Source organism: Rhinopithecus bieti, unplaced genomic scaffold (genome assembly GCF_001698545.2).
Source record: "Rhinopithecus bieti isolate Rb0 unplaced genomic scaffold, ASM169854v2 scaffold_618, whole genome shotgun sequence".
Classification (NCBI taxonomy): Eukaryota; Metazoa; Chordata; class Mammalia; order Primates; family Cercopithecidae; genus Rhinopithecus; species Rhinopithecus bieti.
Window position 1 is genome coordinate 663,776 of NW_016803195.1, and position 16,950 is coordinate 680,725.

The window sequence follows — 16,950 nt, forward strand, 5'->3', positions numbered from 1 at the left end:
TTTTTTTTTTTTTTTTTTTTTGTAAAAGTGAAAAATAAGAAACAATTGTTCATCCTGGAGAAATAAATTCTGGTATATTCAGATATTGGAATGCTATACCAATGAGAATTAAATAAAGTTATGAAGCTGGGTGGAGTGGCTTACGCCTGTAATTCCAGCACTTTGGGAGGCCGAGGTGGGCAGATCACAAGGTCAGGAGTTCGAGACCAGTCTGGCCAACATGGTGAAACCCTGTCTCTACTACAAATACAAAATCAGCCAGATATGGTGGCATGTGCCTGTAGTCCCAGCTACTCCAGAGGCTGAGGCAGGAGAATTGCTTGAACCTGGGAAGTAGAGGCTGCAGTGAGCTGAGACTGTACTGCTGCACTCCAGCCTGGCCAACAGAGTAAGACTCTTTCTCAAAATATATACATATATATCTTTATATAATATATATTTCATATATATATATAAAGTTACAAGTATCAACGTGGACGATCTCAAAAAACATAATGTTGAGGGGAGAAAAGGAAACTACCAAAGGGCACAGAAAGTAAAAAATAAATTCTATAAAATTCTATAAAGTTAAAAAATATGCAAAAGGAATTTCTTCTTGTCTAGAGATTCATGCATATGCTGTAAAAGTATGAAGACATGCATGGAAACAATAAACAATAAAGTCAGAAGAGCAGAAAGGAGGAACTGCAACAGAATTGGAGAGTGGAATCAATGTTTTATTGTTTAATCTGGGCGGTAGATACATGGGTTTTATTAATTATTTTCTAAACCTTGTTTAGGTTTTAAATATTTTATACCAAAAAAATAGTAAAGCAAAATAAGGAGCGAGAGAAAAGAAACAGAAGAAGAAGGGGGAGAGAAAATAATACGGCACTGTGGCCAATGCCATATGTGAAAATACTCAAGGGAAAATGACCCAGGAGAAGCAGCACCAGAAGCAGTCATTGCACTGCGCTCATCGTCAGTAAGAAAACACACTGAGGTGGCTCTCAATCTAAGAATGGGACACTTGGGGGATTCTTTTCTGAGAGGTTGGCTTCTTTTTCTTTTCTTTTCTTTTTTATTGATTGATTGATTTTCTTTGAGACAGGGTCTTGTTCTGTTGCCCAGGCTGGAGTGCAGTGGCACTATCACAGTTCACTGCAGCCTTGACCTCCAGGGCTCCATCCTCCCACCTTGGCCTCCCCAGTAGCCGGGACCACAGATGCACCACAACACCCGGCTAATTTTTTAAATTTTTGTAGAGACGGGAGGTCTCTCTACGTTGCCCAGGCTGCTCTTGAACTCCTGGCCTCAAGCAGTCCTCCTGCCTTGGCCTCCCAAAGTGCTGGGATTACAGGCATGAGCCATCGTGCCGGGCCTGTTTTCATTTTCATAACTTAAAAGCAGGGGTCTACTCATAAAATTTTGAAGATAAAGGAGACCATAAAATTTGTTCTTAATTTTCACCAGCACAAAAATCTTCTACCAGTCTGTTCGCTCTGTGTGGAAAGCAGAGGAAATCCAAGTTTTGTACAGCCCTCCCCAAATATGGAGTCTAGCCTGAGATGGGGACAGGTGCTGGGAGGCTGTCACTGAATCACACTCTGAAATGGCAGAGGCTTGAGGATCTATGTTATCCATCAATCACAGTCAGAGCCCTGGAGGGGTTCTCACCTGCAGCTGGTGGGTCACCAGGACGACCGTCTTCCCCCTAAGTGTCTTCTTAATGCACTCCTCAAAAATGTGCTTCCCCACATGGGCGTCCACAGCAGACAGGGGGTCGTCCAGCAGGTAGAGTTGACGGTCGGAGTAGATGGCGCGGGCCAGGCTGATCCTCTGTTTCTGCCCCCCAGAGAGGTTGAGGCCCCGCTCCCCGATCTGCAGACAGGGAGTAAAAGGCACCATGTCCAGAGAGCAAGCACAGCCAGGTGCGCTCAAATGGGTGGGCGGATGTAGCAGACAGAACTCCCTCAGTACAGACCAAGATATGCACACACTCCAGGATACCTGATAATTTGGCATTCCGGATTTAAAAATACATAATATATCTCACTCATATGTGGGAGCTTAAAAGCTGATCTCGTGGAGGTAGAGAGTAGAATGATGGACACCAGAGGCTGGAAAGGATTTTTTGGGGGTAGGAAAGCGGGGTGAGAATGAAGAGAGGTTGGCTGATGGACACAAACATCAAGTTAGATAGAAGGAACAAGTTATAATGTTTGATAGCAGAATAGGGTGACTATAGCCAACAACAAGGTATTGTATATTTCATTAGAGCTAGTAGACAGGAGTCGAAAAGTTCTCAGCACAATAGAAGTGATAAATACTCAAGGTGCTGGGTACCCTAAATGCCCTGACCTGATCATTACATATTCTACAGATATAACAAAATAGCACAGGTACCCAAAAACATGTACAAATATTATGCATCAATAAAAATATTTTTCAAAACGTGGTTAGTAGGAGATGAATAAATCGCTTCTCAATTAATTAAAAATCTTGTAACTCTCCATGTATCCCCAAATCTAAATTTAAAGATACATAACTTTTAAAAACTTGTAACTCTTACTTAGATACAATTTTTCTAAGCCTATCAACTTCTAGGAGGCAAACATTAAACTATTAAAAGTTCAGATAATAAAATAAATCACTCATTCCCAAGTAAGAGCACCGTCTCACATATTATTCTGGTTTTATGTATTTGGTTTTTTGAGGCAGGGTCTCCTCTGTTGCCCAGGCTGGAGTGCAGTGGCACAAGCAATCATGGCTTACTGCGACCTCCGCCTCTCAGTCTCAAACGATCCTCCCATCTCAGCCTCCTGAGTAGCTGGGACTACAGGTGGTGCCACCACAGTCAGCTAATGTTTTTAAACTTTTCTTTTCTTTTTTTTTTTTTTCTACAGGTTCCACTCACTCGCCTAGGTTGGTCTCAACTCACGCTCGCTTCTTCACGCCTCGCTGCGCATCGCGCTCGCGCTTCACTTCTCTTCGCATTGGCCGACTAAGGCGCTTCTCACTCACTTCCTGCACTGTGTGCACCCACTCAACAGACCACAGCTCAATGGCTGCAAGGCCTTTACTGACGCTGGAAGGCATCTCCATGCCACCTGCTTGGTGATAGGAGTTGAGCGGTGAACACCCAAGTTACTGAGCATGTTTCTGCAGATTAGTGCTCCAGGCCAGCCCGCAGCTGCATCCCTCTTCAGGCTGAGGAGTGGAGCTGAGTGTAAGTCCTAGTCCTGTTCTATCCGACTGGCTTGAAGTCTCAGTAGATGAAATCAGAGTTGAAATGGTGCAGAGAAACTCCCTGTCCTGCGCCGTGCTCAGTCACCACTGTGTGACTTGGACAATCTGCTTGATCTGGCCAAAGTCAGTTTTCCCCATTCATTCATTCACGTTAGTTCATCAAACACTATTCAATGCCCTGCTGTGCTCTTATAATAAGTAGTTATCACTTACTCTAGGCCAAGCACTTAGTTCAAAGCACTTTGTATTGAACTCATTTAGAACCTCTAAGCAATCCTCAGGTCAGTACTCTTCTTTATGCATTTACAGATGAGACCCTTGTTCTTCCTATTGAAAACAACCTTGAATATGATCATTGAGCTCTCTCATCAAGGATGGGAGTATCCCAGCTTAAAAGGAAGAATAATAGCCAAGCCAGTAGTTCATGCTACAATCCCAGCACTTTTGGGAGGCTGAAGCTGGGTGCGCATCACATGAGGCCCAGAGTTTGAGACTAAGCTTGGCTAACACGGCGAAACCGAAGTCTCCACTAAAAATGCAAAGTTAGCTGGGCCTGGAGGCCACATGCCTGTTAATCCAGCTACTCAGCGAGGCTGAGGTAGGAGAATCTCTTGAATCTGGGAGGTGGAGGTTGCAGTGAGTTGAGATCACCCCTTGCACTCCGTCTGGGCGACAGAGAGAGAACGAGATTCCCCTTCAAAATAAATGAAGAAGGAAAAGAAGAAGGGGGAAAGAAGAAGAGGGCGAAGAAGAAAGAGGAAGGAGAGAAGAGAAGAAGAAGAAGAAGAAGAAGCAAGAAGAAGAAGAAGAAGAAAAGAAAAGGAGGAGGAGGAGAGGAGGAGCAGGAGGAGAGGAGGAGGAGGAGGAGAGGAAGGGGGAGGAGGAGGGGAGGAGGAGAGGGGAGGAGGGGAGGTGGGAGGAGGAAAAGAAGAAGAAGAAGGAGGAGGAGGAGGAGGAGGAGGAGAAGAAGAAGAAGAAGAAGAGGAAGAAGAAGAAGAAGAAGAAGAAGAAGGAGAAGAGGAGGAGGAAGAGGAAGAGGAAGAAGAAGGAGGAGGAGGAGAGGAGGAAAGAAGAAGAAGAGGAGGAAAGAAGGAAGAAGGAAGAAGGAAGAAGGAGGAAGAAGAAGAAGAAGAAGAAGAAGAAGAAGAAGAAGAAGAAGAAGAAGAAGAAGAAGAAGAAGAAGAAGAATTATTTAAAAACTACCCTCCTGAGGTTATTGAGATTATTGTGACTCTCACCTAAGACACTATATTCAAGTCACTAGAATAGTACCTTGCATGTAGTAAGTGTTCAACAGACTGAGCTATTATTAGACCATTAAAATCAAGAAGGCAATGCCACTTTTATCGTGGGTGAGGGTCGTATGTGTATTAAGGTGACTGCAGATGTGAAAGATTGTGAATTATCAGGGAAATGTTATAGCCAGAAATTGCCCCTGTGGGTCATGGCTGATGTTGCACTGGCTGGAGTGGGGCAAGGGTGATGGGGGTGGAGTTCTCATCTTCACAGGGTCTCCGCTCTTGCTTCAGAAGAAGGAGCTTGAGGTCAGCTCTCCACCTCTGTGGGGTAAGGTACCCCCTTTCCTTTCTAGGTGCCTCTATAAGCTGAGCCCCAACCTCCCTCAGTGAGGGAAGCTTTGCTCCTCCTGCACCTGCTGCAGGAAAAACTCCAGCTGCTTTGGGAGGAAGAGCTGGGATCCTTCCCTTCCCTGCCTGGGGAGGCAGTGTGAACATAAGAGCACCAACATTACACAGAGCAAGCAGGCTTGCCTCCCTCTTACCTCTGTCATATCTCCAAAGGGCAGAAGTTCCAGGTCCCGATTCAGGGAGCAGCAGTGGAGCACTTGGAGGTATCTGCGAAGGACAGGGAGCTGTAAGGCACAGGGGACCAGCCCTCCTGCCCATCACCCTTCCCAGTGTCAAAAGGAGTGGTCTTGATTTTCATGCTAAGAAATTTAGACTTGATCTTGTGTTTAATGGTATACCACCGAAGGCTTTTTTCGTTTCCTTCCCTCTTTCATTTCTTTTAAATTAATACACACTCTTAGTAAATATTTGACCAGAACAAAAAGATGCAATGAAAAGCAGTTCTCCTTCCCATCTTTGACCTTCATTTGCTTTTCTCAAAAGCAGCCACTATTGGCTGGATGTGGTGGCTCACACCTGTAATCCCAGCACATTGGGAGGCCCAGGAGGGTGGATCACCTGAAGTCAGGAGTTCGAGACCAGCTTGGCCAACATGACAAAACCCCATCTCTACTAAAAATACAAAAATTAGCTGGGCGTGGTGGTGCGTGCCTATAGTTCCAGCTACTCAAAAGGCAGAGGCAGGAGAATCGCTTGAACTGGGGAGGTGGAGGCTGCAGTAAGCCAAGATCATGTCATCGTACTCCAGCCTGGGAGACAAAGTGAGACTCCATCTCAAAAAAAAAAAAAAAAAAAAAAAAAAGCATCCACTATTACAGTGTCTTATGTATTTATTCAGAAGTAATCTATTTATATATAGATGTGTACTGCATGGTACTGCAGGTATAGGTTATTATTGTTTTAAAGGCACTGTAGTATTCCATTATACGGTTGCACCATAAATTATCTAACCAGAGCCCTAGTGATGGAGATTGGAATTGTTTCTACTCTTTTGCTCCTGTGAGCAGTGCAGTGTGAACATCCTTGTATATGGGTCTTTGCCTTCATGGGTGAAAATATCTACACATTAAATACCTAACAGTGGATTTGCTGAGTCAAAGGGTTGGTACATTTTCATTTTAACCAATATTTCAAAACTTCTGTATGAGTTCTATCAGTCTCACAGAAGACCATAAAGAAGAGCAATGACAAGACGAGAGCCGGGACTTAGGCTGATTGCCCGGGAGACAATCTTATGTGGGGTGGAACAGAGCAGGAGATTAGAGACAGGGACCCAAGGGCAGGGGCAGTGGGAACTGTTCAAACAAGAGATCACAGGCTGAACGAACTAGAAGCAGAGATGGAGAAGACAGAAATACAAGAGATATGTAGGAGACAGGCTTATTCACAATCGGTGACCAGTTAGACGTGGAAGCAATCAGAGGAGGAGACATCTGGCTTCCCGGGGTGCAAGGTTTGGGTGATGCCATTAAACTGAGTTGCACAATTCGGGAAAAGAAGCCAGGTGTATGGGGCTGAGCAGGCAGGGTCCTCATGAGTTGGCATTGGACATGATTGTGAGGTGTACACAGGACAACTAGACAGAGACAGCCAGTTCCTACACCTCCACATCTATGTTGTTACTGGAGGCCAATTGCAAAACCAAGCAAACAGTCACAGGTCAGAGTCCACCATAGTTGGAAGTGTAGCTGTAGCATTCAGAGCAGTTTTCCTGGACCCTTCACTGAACAGGCTTCACTCATGACATCCAATCTCATGTCTCGGGCAGGTTGAACCCAAGAGTTCTAGGGCAGGGAGACGCCACAGAGGGAAAGGAGGGATATGGACAAGACTTGGGAGATCCACGGGGCCATAGATTCAAACCGGTTTCCTGTATGTCACAGAACCTCATCGCTCCCATTTGTTTTCCTTTTCACTTAGAGGCCAAGATTGAACGAATACAAATGAAGTTCTAATGTAGCAATTTTGGAGGGGGGAGAATGTATTGACTATTTTGAGCCAATACAGCATAATAGTTAAGCATGAAGTTTCTGAAAGCAACTGGGTTCAAATCCTGGCTCTATCACATCCCACCACCTGGGTGACTTTGGGCAAATTATTTAACCTTTTGGGGCCTCAGCTGATTCATCTGGAAAACTGATAAGATGGTATTTCCTTCACAATGAGGGGTGAATATGATAATGAGTGTAAGTGGAGCACACATGAGTTAGCAGTCGTCAGGTTACCGTTCAAAGCTGGAGGTGCCCCCAGACCAGCCACATGCCCTGTGCTCTCCCCTTCCCCTCCAGGAGCTTACCGGGTCTTGTCATATGGATCTCCCATGAGGATGTTCTCCCTGATGCTCCCGCTGACAATCCAGGCCTGCTGGGGGACATAGGCCAGGCTTCCCTGCACTCCCACCGAGCCCTCAAGCAAGTTCATCTGCGGCAGAATGAGTCCAGCCTTAGGACCAAGTGGGCAAAGGGACAGAGCCTGCCTGGCTCAGCAGGCACAGTGCCCAGGGCCCCATTGCCCTCCAGGACCTTGGGGGCTCTCCTAGGTAAAAGGGACTTTTAATGTGGCCCTGCCAGGCCCACCAGCGAGTTGCAGGGACCAGCCATGAGAACATGTGGAAGCAGCTGGAGATAAGCCCAGCCAGGTCCCGCTTGGACTGAATCCAAGGTCTGCACTAAAGACACCCCAAACATTTTTTCCTCTTATTTGTCCCAGCCCCATTCCCTGGCAGCCAGTGCCTCCATGGTCTTCACCATGCACACCAAAATTTCCAGGCTATCTCTGAGCATGCCTGGGTATTATGGAATAATTATTGTTAGGTAGGATAATGTTATCATGGTTAGGTAGAAAAACGTTCTACTTTTGGACACCATGATGAAGTATTTAGAAGGGAAAGTGTTATAACCTGTGTAATTTAAAGCATTCTACAAAATATATGTCTGTATAGTAAGGTAAATATGCAAAAACTATCAACTGCTGCATCTAGATGGTGGGTATATGGATTCCTGCTGTAGTGTTCTTCCTGCTTTTCTGCAGAAGTTCAAAACAACACATTAAAAACAAATAGAGATAGACACTCATCCCCAGCACCCTGACATGGGACCTCATCATTCTTAATCCTTTCTCTTTTATACCCTGACATGTTTACTTCTAGTTTGGAGCCAGACTTTAACAAATAATAACTTTAAAATGGCATCTCTGTGTCTTTCTTTATTAGAAGGAAAGTGACAGGCTCATTTGCATAGGAAACTGACAAACCACTGGGCGAGTAGGGAGGTGGCCTTGCCTGGAGGCTGCTGGGCAAAGCTCCTGTGATGTAGAACAGAGCTCTGACCTCAGGTGGACCTGGGACTCAGCCCTGGCTCACCCCTTACCTGCTGCATGACCTTGGATGAGTCACCTCTCAGAATCTCACGTACTCATCTGTAAATGGGTCATCATGGGTGTGCCTTTGTCATGGGAGGTTACCAGCGTTAAAGGGGAAAATGGAAAGCTCTTTACACAGGACTTGGCATGTAAGTACTGAAGCTAGTTTTACTGTTTTTTTTAATGGAGTCTTTCTTCCTTGCAGTTGCGAAGAAACTGGGGAAAGGCCATCCCACATGCAGCACGTGGCTGATGCGTTGAGAGAGAGCTGGCTTTGGTAACATAACCATATTCCAAGGAAGGGATGAGTTTGGCAATGTTCATTTGGGAGAAGGAGCTGAGGGAAAAGCCGAAGAAAGGAAGGAAAACTTCTCCCAGTGATGGGGGAACAAGGGACAATGGGCAGAAGAAGAAGGGGGAAGAGATGGCAGCCCAGGAGGGGGTGAGGTTGGGGCTCTGTGGGGAAGGGCTGGTGTAAGACTCCTGCGGGAAGGTGACCAAAAATGCGTAGCAGGTGTCATGGGTGCTTTTAGTGTTCGTTCTAAGGTGTGCAGTGTGACCCCAAAGGATCTGGGGAATGGGTTTGGGGTTTTTTCAAACTGGAGAAATGGCCGGGCATGGTGGCTCACATCTATAATCCCAGCATTTTGGAAGGCCGAGGCGGGTGGATCACTTGAGGCCAGGAGTTCGAGACCAGCCCGGTCAACGTGGTGAAACCCGTCTCTACCAAAAAATACAAAAATTAGCTCGGTTTGCTGGCGCATGCCTGTAGTCCCAGCTACTCAGGAGGCTGAGGCATGAGAAACTCTTGAACCCTGGAGGCAGAGGTCGCAGTGAGTCGAGATCACGCCATTGCATTCCCGACTGGATGACAAAGCAAGACTCTGTGTGAAAAAAATGAAGAAAGAAAGAAAGATAGAAAGAAAGGGAAGGGAAAGGAAGGGAATGGAAAAAGGAAAGAAAAGAAAGAAAAAAGAAACTGGAGAAAGGGTGTGTGAGCCACATGTCCACATGGCAGCAGACCTCAAACTTGTCCACAGGGGATGGAATGAGAGGTTCAAATTTCAAGGGCAAGTGCACCTAGCAGGCATATGTACCCCACTGCCGGAGTACGAGTAAGACTGCCCCATCCCATCCAGCAGGCCTCCTCTCCCCAGCCTTCCTTCCTTCTTTCTCCCTGTTTCTCCCCCAACATTTCTCTTCCGATCCTGTCCTAAAAGGCACATACATCCCACTCTCAGTGTTATGAGTTTGACTTTATAAAATGATTTTTGTGCTCTTTTTTTAAAGGAACCATTGCAACAGGGTATTGCAGTGTGGAGGAGAGATTGGACTCAATTCCTTGTTAAATAATTTGTATGATCATATTAACTTTGAGTTAATATCCTGTATCCTCACAGAGCACAGGTGAGGACAGATCTCCAGGTGATGTAAGAGGCAGCCCGCACCAGGAGTGCTGCCACAAGGTGAAGAGAAAGGGCCACCTTGATCACGCACCTCCCACACAGTGCAAGCACAACCATTTTTGATTTATAAAAACCCCACTTGCTCAGACCCCTGTGAGGAAGAAAGCAGTGGGGGGCCCTGCCCGGGGCACTGGAGCTTGGGAGGGCCTGGACTGCCTGCGGACAGGCACGCATGTGGCCTCAGATCACTTACCTCCCCAAGGATGGCTGACAACAGGCTGCTCTTACCACTCCCCGTGTTGCCGCAGACCCCTAACATCATCCCCTGCAAGCCAAGGAGGACACACAAGTGTTGGGACAGCACAGCCCTGGCATACCCACCTGCCCAGGGCAGCTCAACTGTTTAGAACCCAAAACAACACACAGAAAACAAAACAACCACACAGAGCCCAAGACTCCTCAGACAAGCAAAGCTCAAGAGGAACTTTGTGCTCAGTCCCTGGAGGCAGGAGGGGTGACCCGAGAGGAAGCAGATCACAGGGAAAAGGCAGAGGGGAACTCAGGGATAGGTGGCAAGAACCCTGAATTCCAGATTGGTGTCTATTCTATGCAGCAATCCTTGGAAAGCCACTATTTGATGGATGAATGAATGTTTGAATAAATGCATGCATTTATTCAAACATTCATTCATCCATCAAATAGTGATCTGAGTTTCCTCTATGGACCCAGTAATGAAGAGAAGACCTCACATTGAGCTTAGAATGTAAGCTGAGGGATGGGAAGACAGACAGACTACATAAATAAATAAATAAATATCAGATAGAGATAAGTGATATGAGTAAAATGAAGTCGGATGTTATGACAGACAGAGGTTTTTGGGGGTTGAGGCAATTTTAGATGAGTCAGCCAGGGAAGGCTTCTACAGAGGAGGTGTCATTACTGCCCCAGAGCTGTCAGAACTCTAGTGGGGAAGAGGTCAGAGGTACAGGTACCGATTTGGAGGAACCGGGCTCTAAGGGCAGTGAAAAGTCACTGAAGGGTTTAAGGAGAGTGACTTGAATTGGTTTACATTTTAGAAAGATCCCTCTGTCATAGTACAATACAGCAGTCCCCAACCTTTTTGGCACCAGGGACCAGTTTCATGGAAGACAATTTTTCCACAAACTGAGGGTTGGTGGTGGATTGATTTCAGGATGAAACTGTTTCATCTCAGATCATCAGGCAAGATTCTCATAAGGAGTGTGCAATCTGGATTCCTCGCATGCATATTTCACAATAAGGTTCGTGCTGCTATGAGAATCTAATGCTGCCGCTGATCTGACACAAGGTGGAGCTCAGGCGGTGATGCTCACTGGCCTGACGCTCACCTCCTGCTGTGCGGCCTGGTTTCTAACAGGCTGTGGACCAGTGCAGGTCTACCGCCCAGGTGTCGGGGACCCCTGGTATAATGGATTTTGGAGGCTCAGAGAGACAGAGTGTGGGAGTGGGGTGAGAGATACAAACTACCTATTGGGTACAATGCACACTATCGGGTCACAGGTGCACTAAAATCTCAACTTCACCACTATACAACTCCTCCGTCTAACCAAAACCCACTTGTACCCCAAAAGCTATTGAAATAAAAAATACACATTAATTATTTAAAAAAGGAAAATCCCTCTATCTGCTGCATGGTGAAAGACTCATAAGAAGGCAAAAGTGGGAGCAGAGAGGTGGATAAGGAGGTTCTGGGAGCGGCATGACAGTGGCAGGGATAGGGCAGTGGAGGGGCTATGGTGAGGGCGGCAGGTTCAGGGCAGATGTGGAAGTCAAGCTGACGGGCCTTGCTGGTGGATTGGATTTGAGGGAGGGAAGGAAAGGAATCAAGTGTGACTTCCAGGTCCTTGACCACTGGAAGGACGATGGTGCCATCTCCCAGGAGAAGGACGATTTAGGGAACTCATTAAAAAGGGTGAATATCAAAACCTTATTTCATTTTAAATGCTTGATGGACATTTAAGAGAGATATTATATATGCAGTCGAGTCTGGAGTCCAGAAGAGACTTTAAGGTTAGAGATAATAGCACAGAGATAGAATTTAAAACCACAGGGCTAGAGATGATCACCAAGGAAAGAAGTATAAATATATAAGAGATAGTAGATATTAGATATTAACACCTATTACTATTGGGTATTATCTAGCTTTTAGACATTTATCACTATATATGAATCAATATCTATATCTATTCTATGTCAATTATTATTAGATATCAATATCTACATTAATAGATAACAGAGAAGAAAAGAGGAGGGGCGAAGAGGAGACAGCAGGAAGCTAATCTTTGTAAACATCAGGCAGAGAAAGAGCCAGATAAGGTGAGTTCACAGAATAACAGAATTCAAACACAGGATGGTGCTTGGCATATATGAGGAATGTAATAAATGTTAGCTGGGTCTCCTTTCCCTTCTCCTTTCTGGTCCTTGGTCCTTCCAAGGACCAGCACACAGTACTCTCATATTATTTTGGGTCTTACCTAAGCCAAAAAAATTTTAAATGATAGATTAATTCACACTAAAAAATGAAAGATATTCTGTATTTGCCCTCCATGAAAAATTTGAATTTTAAAGGGAGAGATCGTGGAAAGGGCAGTTTTTAACCAAGGAAATGGTGGGGCACCTGGCCAAGCTCCCAGTCTCAGGTCCTGAGAGCCTGGCAGGCAGCCTGCCTGCATGGCCTGAACAAGGCTACCTTGGACACCACCAGGTTAATCTTGTGCAACTCTGGGCCCAGGCTCTTCCCTTCTTCCTCTGGCTTGAGGGCATCTCTAGGCCTGGTCATCCCCTCAGAAGCGTGTCCATTCCTCTCCAGCTCCAATGCCCCATTGACAATCCCAGGACAGGTCTGTCGCCAAGACAAGGTGGCCTCCTCCAAAACCAGAGCTTTGCTGGGGTCTTGTAATGTCTGGACATAGAAAACAGGGCTCTCCTGGAGGAAAAACTTCTGAAAAGACAAAAGGAAATAGAGGGAGGAGGAACGCAGTTCTTTAGTTCAGCAGGAATGTGTTCCCAGTTTTACAAGCCTGCCAGTTGGTATGGTTTTCTGAATTTTGAATAAGCAGTAAAAGTTTGCAAAAGTACCACCAGTTAGGAAAGGCCAGTTTCTGCGGGTGAAAATTCTAGGTCAGTGTTTTCCAAATTTCAGAGCACAGGGCTGCTCTTCCATATTTGCAAACACTGCGCTATCAATGGCAACTCTGCTCAGGAGGTTGACTAAGGACTAACCTACATTAGCCTCATCCCAAGTGATGACAGCCATTGACTCATAAGACTGATGTTTTCTTTTTTTTTTTTTTTTTTTTTTTTTTTTTTGAGACGGAGTCTCACTCTGTCGCCGGGGCTGGAGTGCAGTGGCCGGATCTCAACTCACTGCAAGCTCCGCCTCCCGGGTTCCCGCCATTCTCCTGCCTCAGCCTCCCGAGTAGCTGGGACTACAGGCGCCCGCCACCTCGCCCGGCTAGTTTTTTTGTATTTTTTTAGTAGAGACGGGGTTTCACAGTGTTAGCCAGGATGGTCTCGATCTCCTGCCCTCGTGATCCGCCCGTCTCGGCCTCCCAAAGTGCTGGGATTACAGGCTTGAGCCACCGCGCCCGGCAAGACTGATGTTTTTCTAATTAAATTCTATTAATATTGGGCTGGACATAATGGCTCACGTCTGTAATCCTAGCACTTTGGGAGGCCAAGTCGGGGGATTGCTTAAGCTCAGGAGTTTAAGACCAACCTGGGGAACATAGTGAGACCTCCACCTCTTAAAGAAAAAAAATTCTACTTGTAGCTATTGAAAATAAAAACTCTGTCTGTGTCCCACACTGGGGAAAGGTCATTTGGGGTCATACATTTCAAAAGGTGACCATCAGCGGGTCACTTCTCTTAGCATCTCCAGCTCCCTGTCTATAAAGCCCAAGGGTTGAACTACATAAATTCTAGCAATCAAAAGAATGGGAGGGGAGTATGATCCTATGGAAGTCAGGTTACATTCACATAGGCCTACCTGGAGATATGCTTAAGAGATCTAGAAGGATGCTTCCTGACATTTTGGACTCTCTTACCCATCCTTCTGAGCTCAGATTGCAGCTTCCTCATCTCTGACCCCTCCAGGCACAGGTGAAAACAGGCACAGAAGGGGAGAATGAATGGGCAAACCCAGTGTCCCATGGGAAGGAAGGCAGCGGCAGGAGCCTTCTCACAGCTGCTGAGAAGTCAGGGAAGCAAGCTGGGCTGGTGATAAGCAAAGCACTGTTTGTGCTACTCAGAGCAGCCAAGTTCATTCCAGCCTTAGGGCTTTCACACTTGCTGTTTCCTCTGCCTGGTTATCATCACTCAGTCACCTTGGCAGGGGCCTTCCCTAACCAGGCTCTTCCCAGGAGCCCCCAGCCCTCCCCAACATACTCCCTAGAACAGGCATGTCCAATCCCTTGGCTTCCCTGGGGCACATTGGAAGAAGAATTGTCTTGGGCCACACAGAAAATACACCAACACCAACGATAGCTAATAAACCAAAAAAAAAAAAAAGAAAAGAAAAAAAATCGCAAAAAGAAATTCCTAATGTTTTAAGAAAGTTTACAAATTTGTGTTGGGCCACATTCAGAGCCATCCTGGGCCACATGCAACCCATGAGCTGCAGGTTGGACATGCTTGCTCTAGGACATCACATTGTTTTATTGGCATCATGGCTCTTCATGTGATCTGATCGAATCCTCTTTGATCATTAATTTACTTGTTAATTGCCTGTTTCCAATACCAAATCTGAACTCCCTGACAGCAGGGACCCCTGTTCAATGCAGTATTCTCTGTGCCTGGCCTGTGTTAGGAGTTCAATAAATATTTTTTTGTTTTGCATTAATGAATGAATGAGTGAATGAGTGATAACAGGTCATGAACTGCATGTACATAAAAGTGGGGTGACTACAAAATGACTTCTAAAAATTAGTTTAGAGTTTTCAAACTTAGATGCCAACTATATAAATAAGTGAAGTGGACCATTTCTAAGATGATACATGATAATTAAAATGCAGCTCCAGGCCTGGAGGTACAATAGGGTATGGTAGATACTGCAGCAAACTGCAGCTAAATGCCTCCATCTAAACAGGGCAGCTATCGCCTCAACTCCAGCTGCTTGTGGCCATGGTAGATTATGGTAGAGGGTCACTAGATCTTCTAATCATTCAAGAAAATTCAAAAATCTGGGTTTTCACATAAAATGTCCAAGTGTTTCAATGCAAGCAACATCTGTGGTGTTTTTCTAAAACAAAACTATCTATCAGGGTAACTCTATGCAAACCTGGATAAAGTCTGCAGAGCATCTGTCTGAGACCTGGTTTGGACACACTATCCTAAGATCTCCTTGGAGACTGAGACCTGACCCAATTCATCTGTCTTCCCAGGCCCCACACCAGCCTTGGCACAGGAGGTTACTGAGTTAGCTAATCCCTCTCTCAACCTAGGCCTCTCGGGAGGAACATCACGGGGGCTGAAGGCAGAGGAGCGTCCAAGCAGGGGGCCTACAGCCAGTCCCCTGACCACCTACCTTGAACCTCATCACCGCAGACTTGGAATTCGTGAGGCCTTTGACTGCTAAGGGCACAAACAACACTGACAGCCGAAGGAGAGTCAAGGAGCCCAGCATGCTGAAGGCCTGGATAAGAAGGGGAGGAGGCGGTAAGGGTCGTGGCCCTTCCTGCTTCCACCATTCCCTGGCACCCGCATCCCTGAGCCACATCCTCAGCATCCAACAAGCAGTTGGTTCATCCAACAGAGGCTAAGTTAGTGTTTGGGGGAGACTGGAAAAAGCTGGGGAAAGAGCACTCGTCTTGGAGTCTTAGAGTTAAAGGTCTAGTCCCTGTTGCAGCTTAGCCACTGACATCTCTAGCTTTGGGCAGATTGTCCCTACCACATCCCAGTTTCCCCACTGGCATAGTGAGAAAAATCATGAAGTACATACAGGAACAAAGTTGGGAAACACCAAAAAAATTCCTGTGAATGAGCACTGCTTCCTTTCAATGGAGCTTGGTGCCATTCTTGCTGTCAAGGTCCTATTTCTTCTCCTTTGCCTTAGATGTTTGTTTTCTTTTTAACATTCAACATCTCCTTACCCTTCATGCCTAACCCATGCTGCACTGTGACTATAGCAAAACACCTTAGGCTCTCAGGACCCCAGAAGGTGCCCTCCTGGAGGTGCTGAAAGAACCTTCCAATCCATGCCCATCTCTCCTCCTTTCTTCTCCTGGATCCATCCAAAAATGAACTCCAATGGAGCAGGAATGCCTTGGTCTAGACCTGTCTTGTGTCATCTTAGTGTCAGCCTCAAGTGCCTCTGAAAGTATTCCTTCTATAGTACCCCCAACACCCTCAGATTTCTCAGGGTTCTTTCCTTGGTGCATGCCTGAGCCAAGCAGAGGGGCCAGCCATCTGGGGCACACACAACCCCTTGACTGCAGACTCTCAAATGTTTCCCTTCTTGCTCTGGGTGCTGCCTCCTGGCTTCCCCAGTTGGATTACCACCCCTCCAAGAGCAGCACCCTGTCTTATTCTGCTCAAGAGCTGGGATTCCTAACCCTGTAAGGCAGCTGCCACTTCTCAGGGCCAGGTTCTGACCATGAAGGGAAAGACCAAAGAAGCTATACCTTTGTATTTGAAGTGCACTTCCAGGGCCCTTATTTAGGGATTAGAGGAACTCCTCAACCTCAAGGTGTAATTCAAATTGTCAGAATTTTAACTACAGGTACCACCTCCCCCCCACCCCTGAAGGGTCTGCTGTCCAGTCCGCCCACAGGGCTGTCCAAGATGTCACTTTTTAAGATGGGTTGAGATGGAAGACAGTGCTGTACTTTTGTCTGGAAAATAAAAATGAACATATAGTGTTCATTTACAAAGCCTTCAGACCATTGAGGGGTATGGCTAAAAAAGGACACATGAGAAAACTCCTGATCATGATGGGGAGAAAACAAAGCCCCCCAAACCCTTACCGTTGATGCTGTGAGTTTCAACTTCAAGGATGTGTGGACGAGAATCCAGACTGCTGTGGCCACTGTGGGGATGACGAACAAGGCTACAGTGGTCAGGCTCTGGACAAGCCCGCACTTCTCCAATAGTTTCCTTTCCTTCCTTCTTAGGTCTGGGAAATAAAAAAGAAATACACCAAAGATAACCATAAGAACAGTCTCCAAAGAGCACAGCACCATCCCCAAAGCATCAAAAAAAAAAAAAAAATCCCCAAGAGGTGAGAGGGACTTGGCTCACCATGCCATCACCAGGTTTGGAGCAGAAAGCCAGAC

The 16,950-nt window shown here is 46.2% G+C and overlaps 1 protein-coding gene across 1 annotated transcript in view; it reads right to left on the reverse strand.

The window, feature by feature from the left end:
• Positions 1–16,950, reverse strand: part of ABCC11 (ATP binding cassette subfamily C member 11) — a 67,788-nt gene that overhangs the window by 32,505 nt on the left and 18,333 nt on the right. The window contains exons 8-14 of the mRNA XM_017868630.1: positions 16,642–16,790; positions 15,204–15,311; positions 12,369–12,620; positions 9,894–9,965; positions 7,171–7,295; positions 5,009–5,081; positions 1,657–1,860 (exon numbers count right to left, since the gene is read on the reverse strand). Coding sequence (XP_017724119.1) covers positions 1,657–1,860; positions 5,009–5,081; positions 7,171–7,295; positions 9,894–9,965; positions 12,369–12,620; positions 15,204–15,311; positions 16,642–16,790 — 983 coding nt within the window. The remainder of the gene's footprint in view (positions 1–1,656; positions 1,861–5,008; positions 5,082–7,170; positions 7,296–9,893; positions 9,966–12,368; positions 12,621–15,203; positions 15,312–16,641; positions 16,791–16,950) is intronic.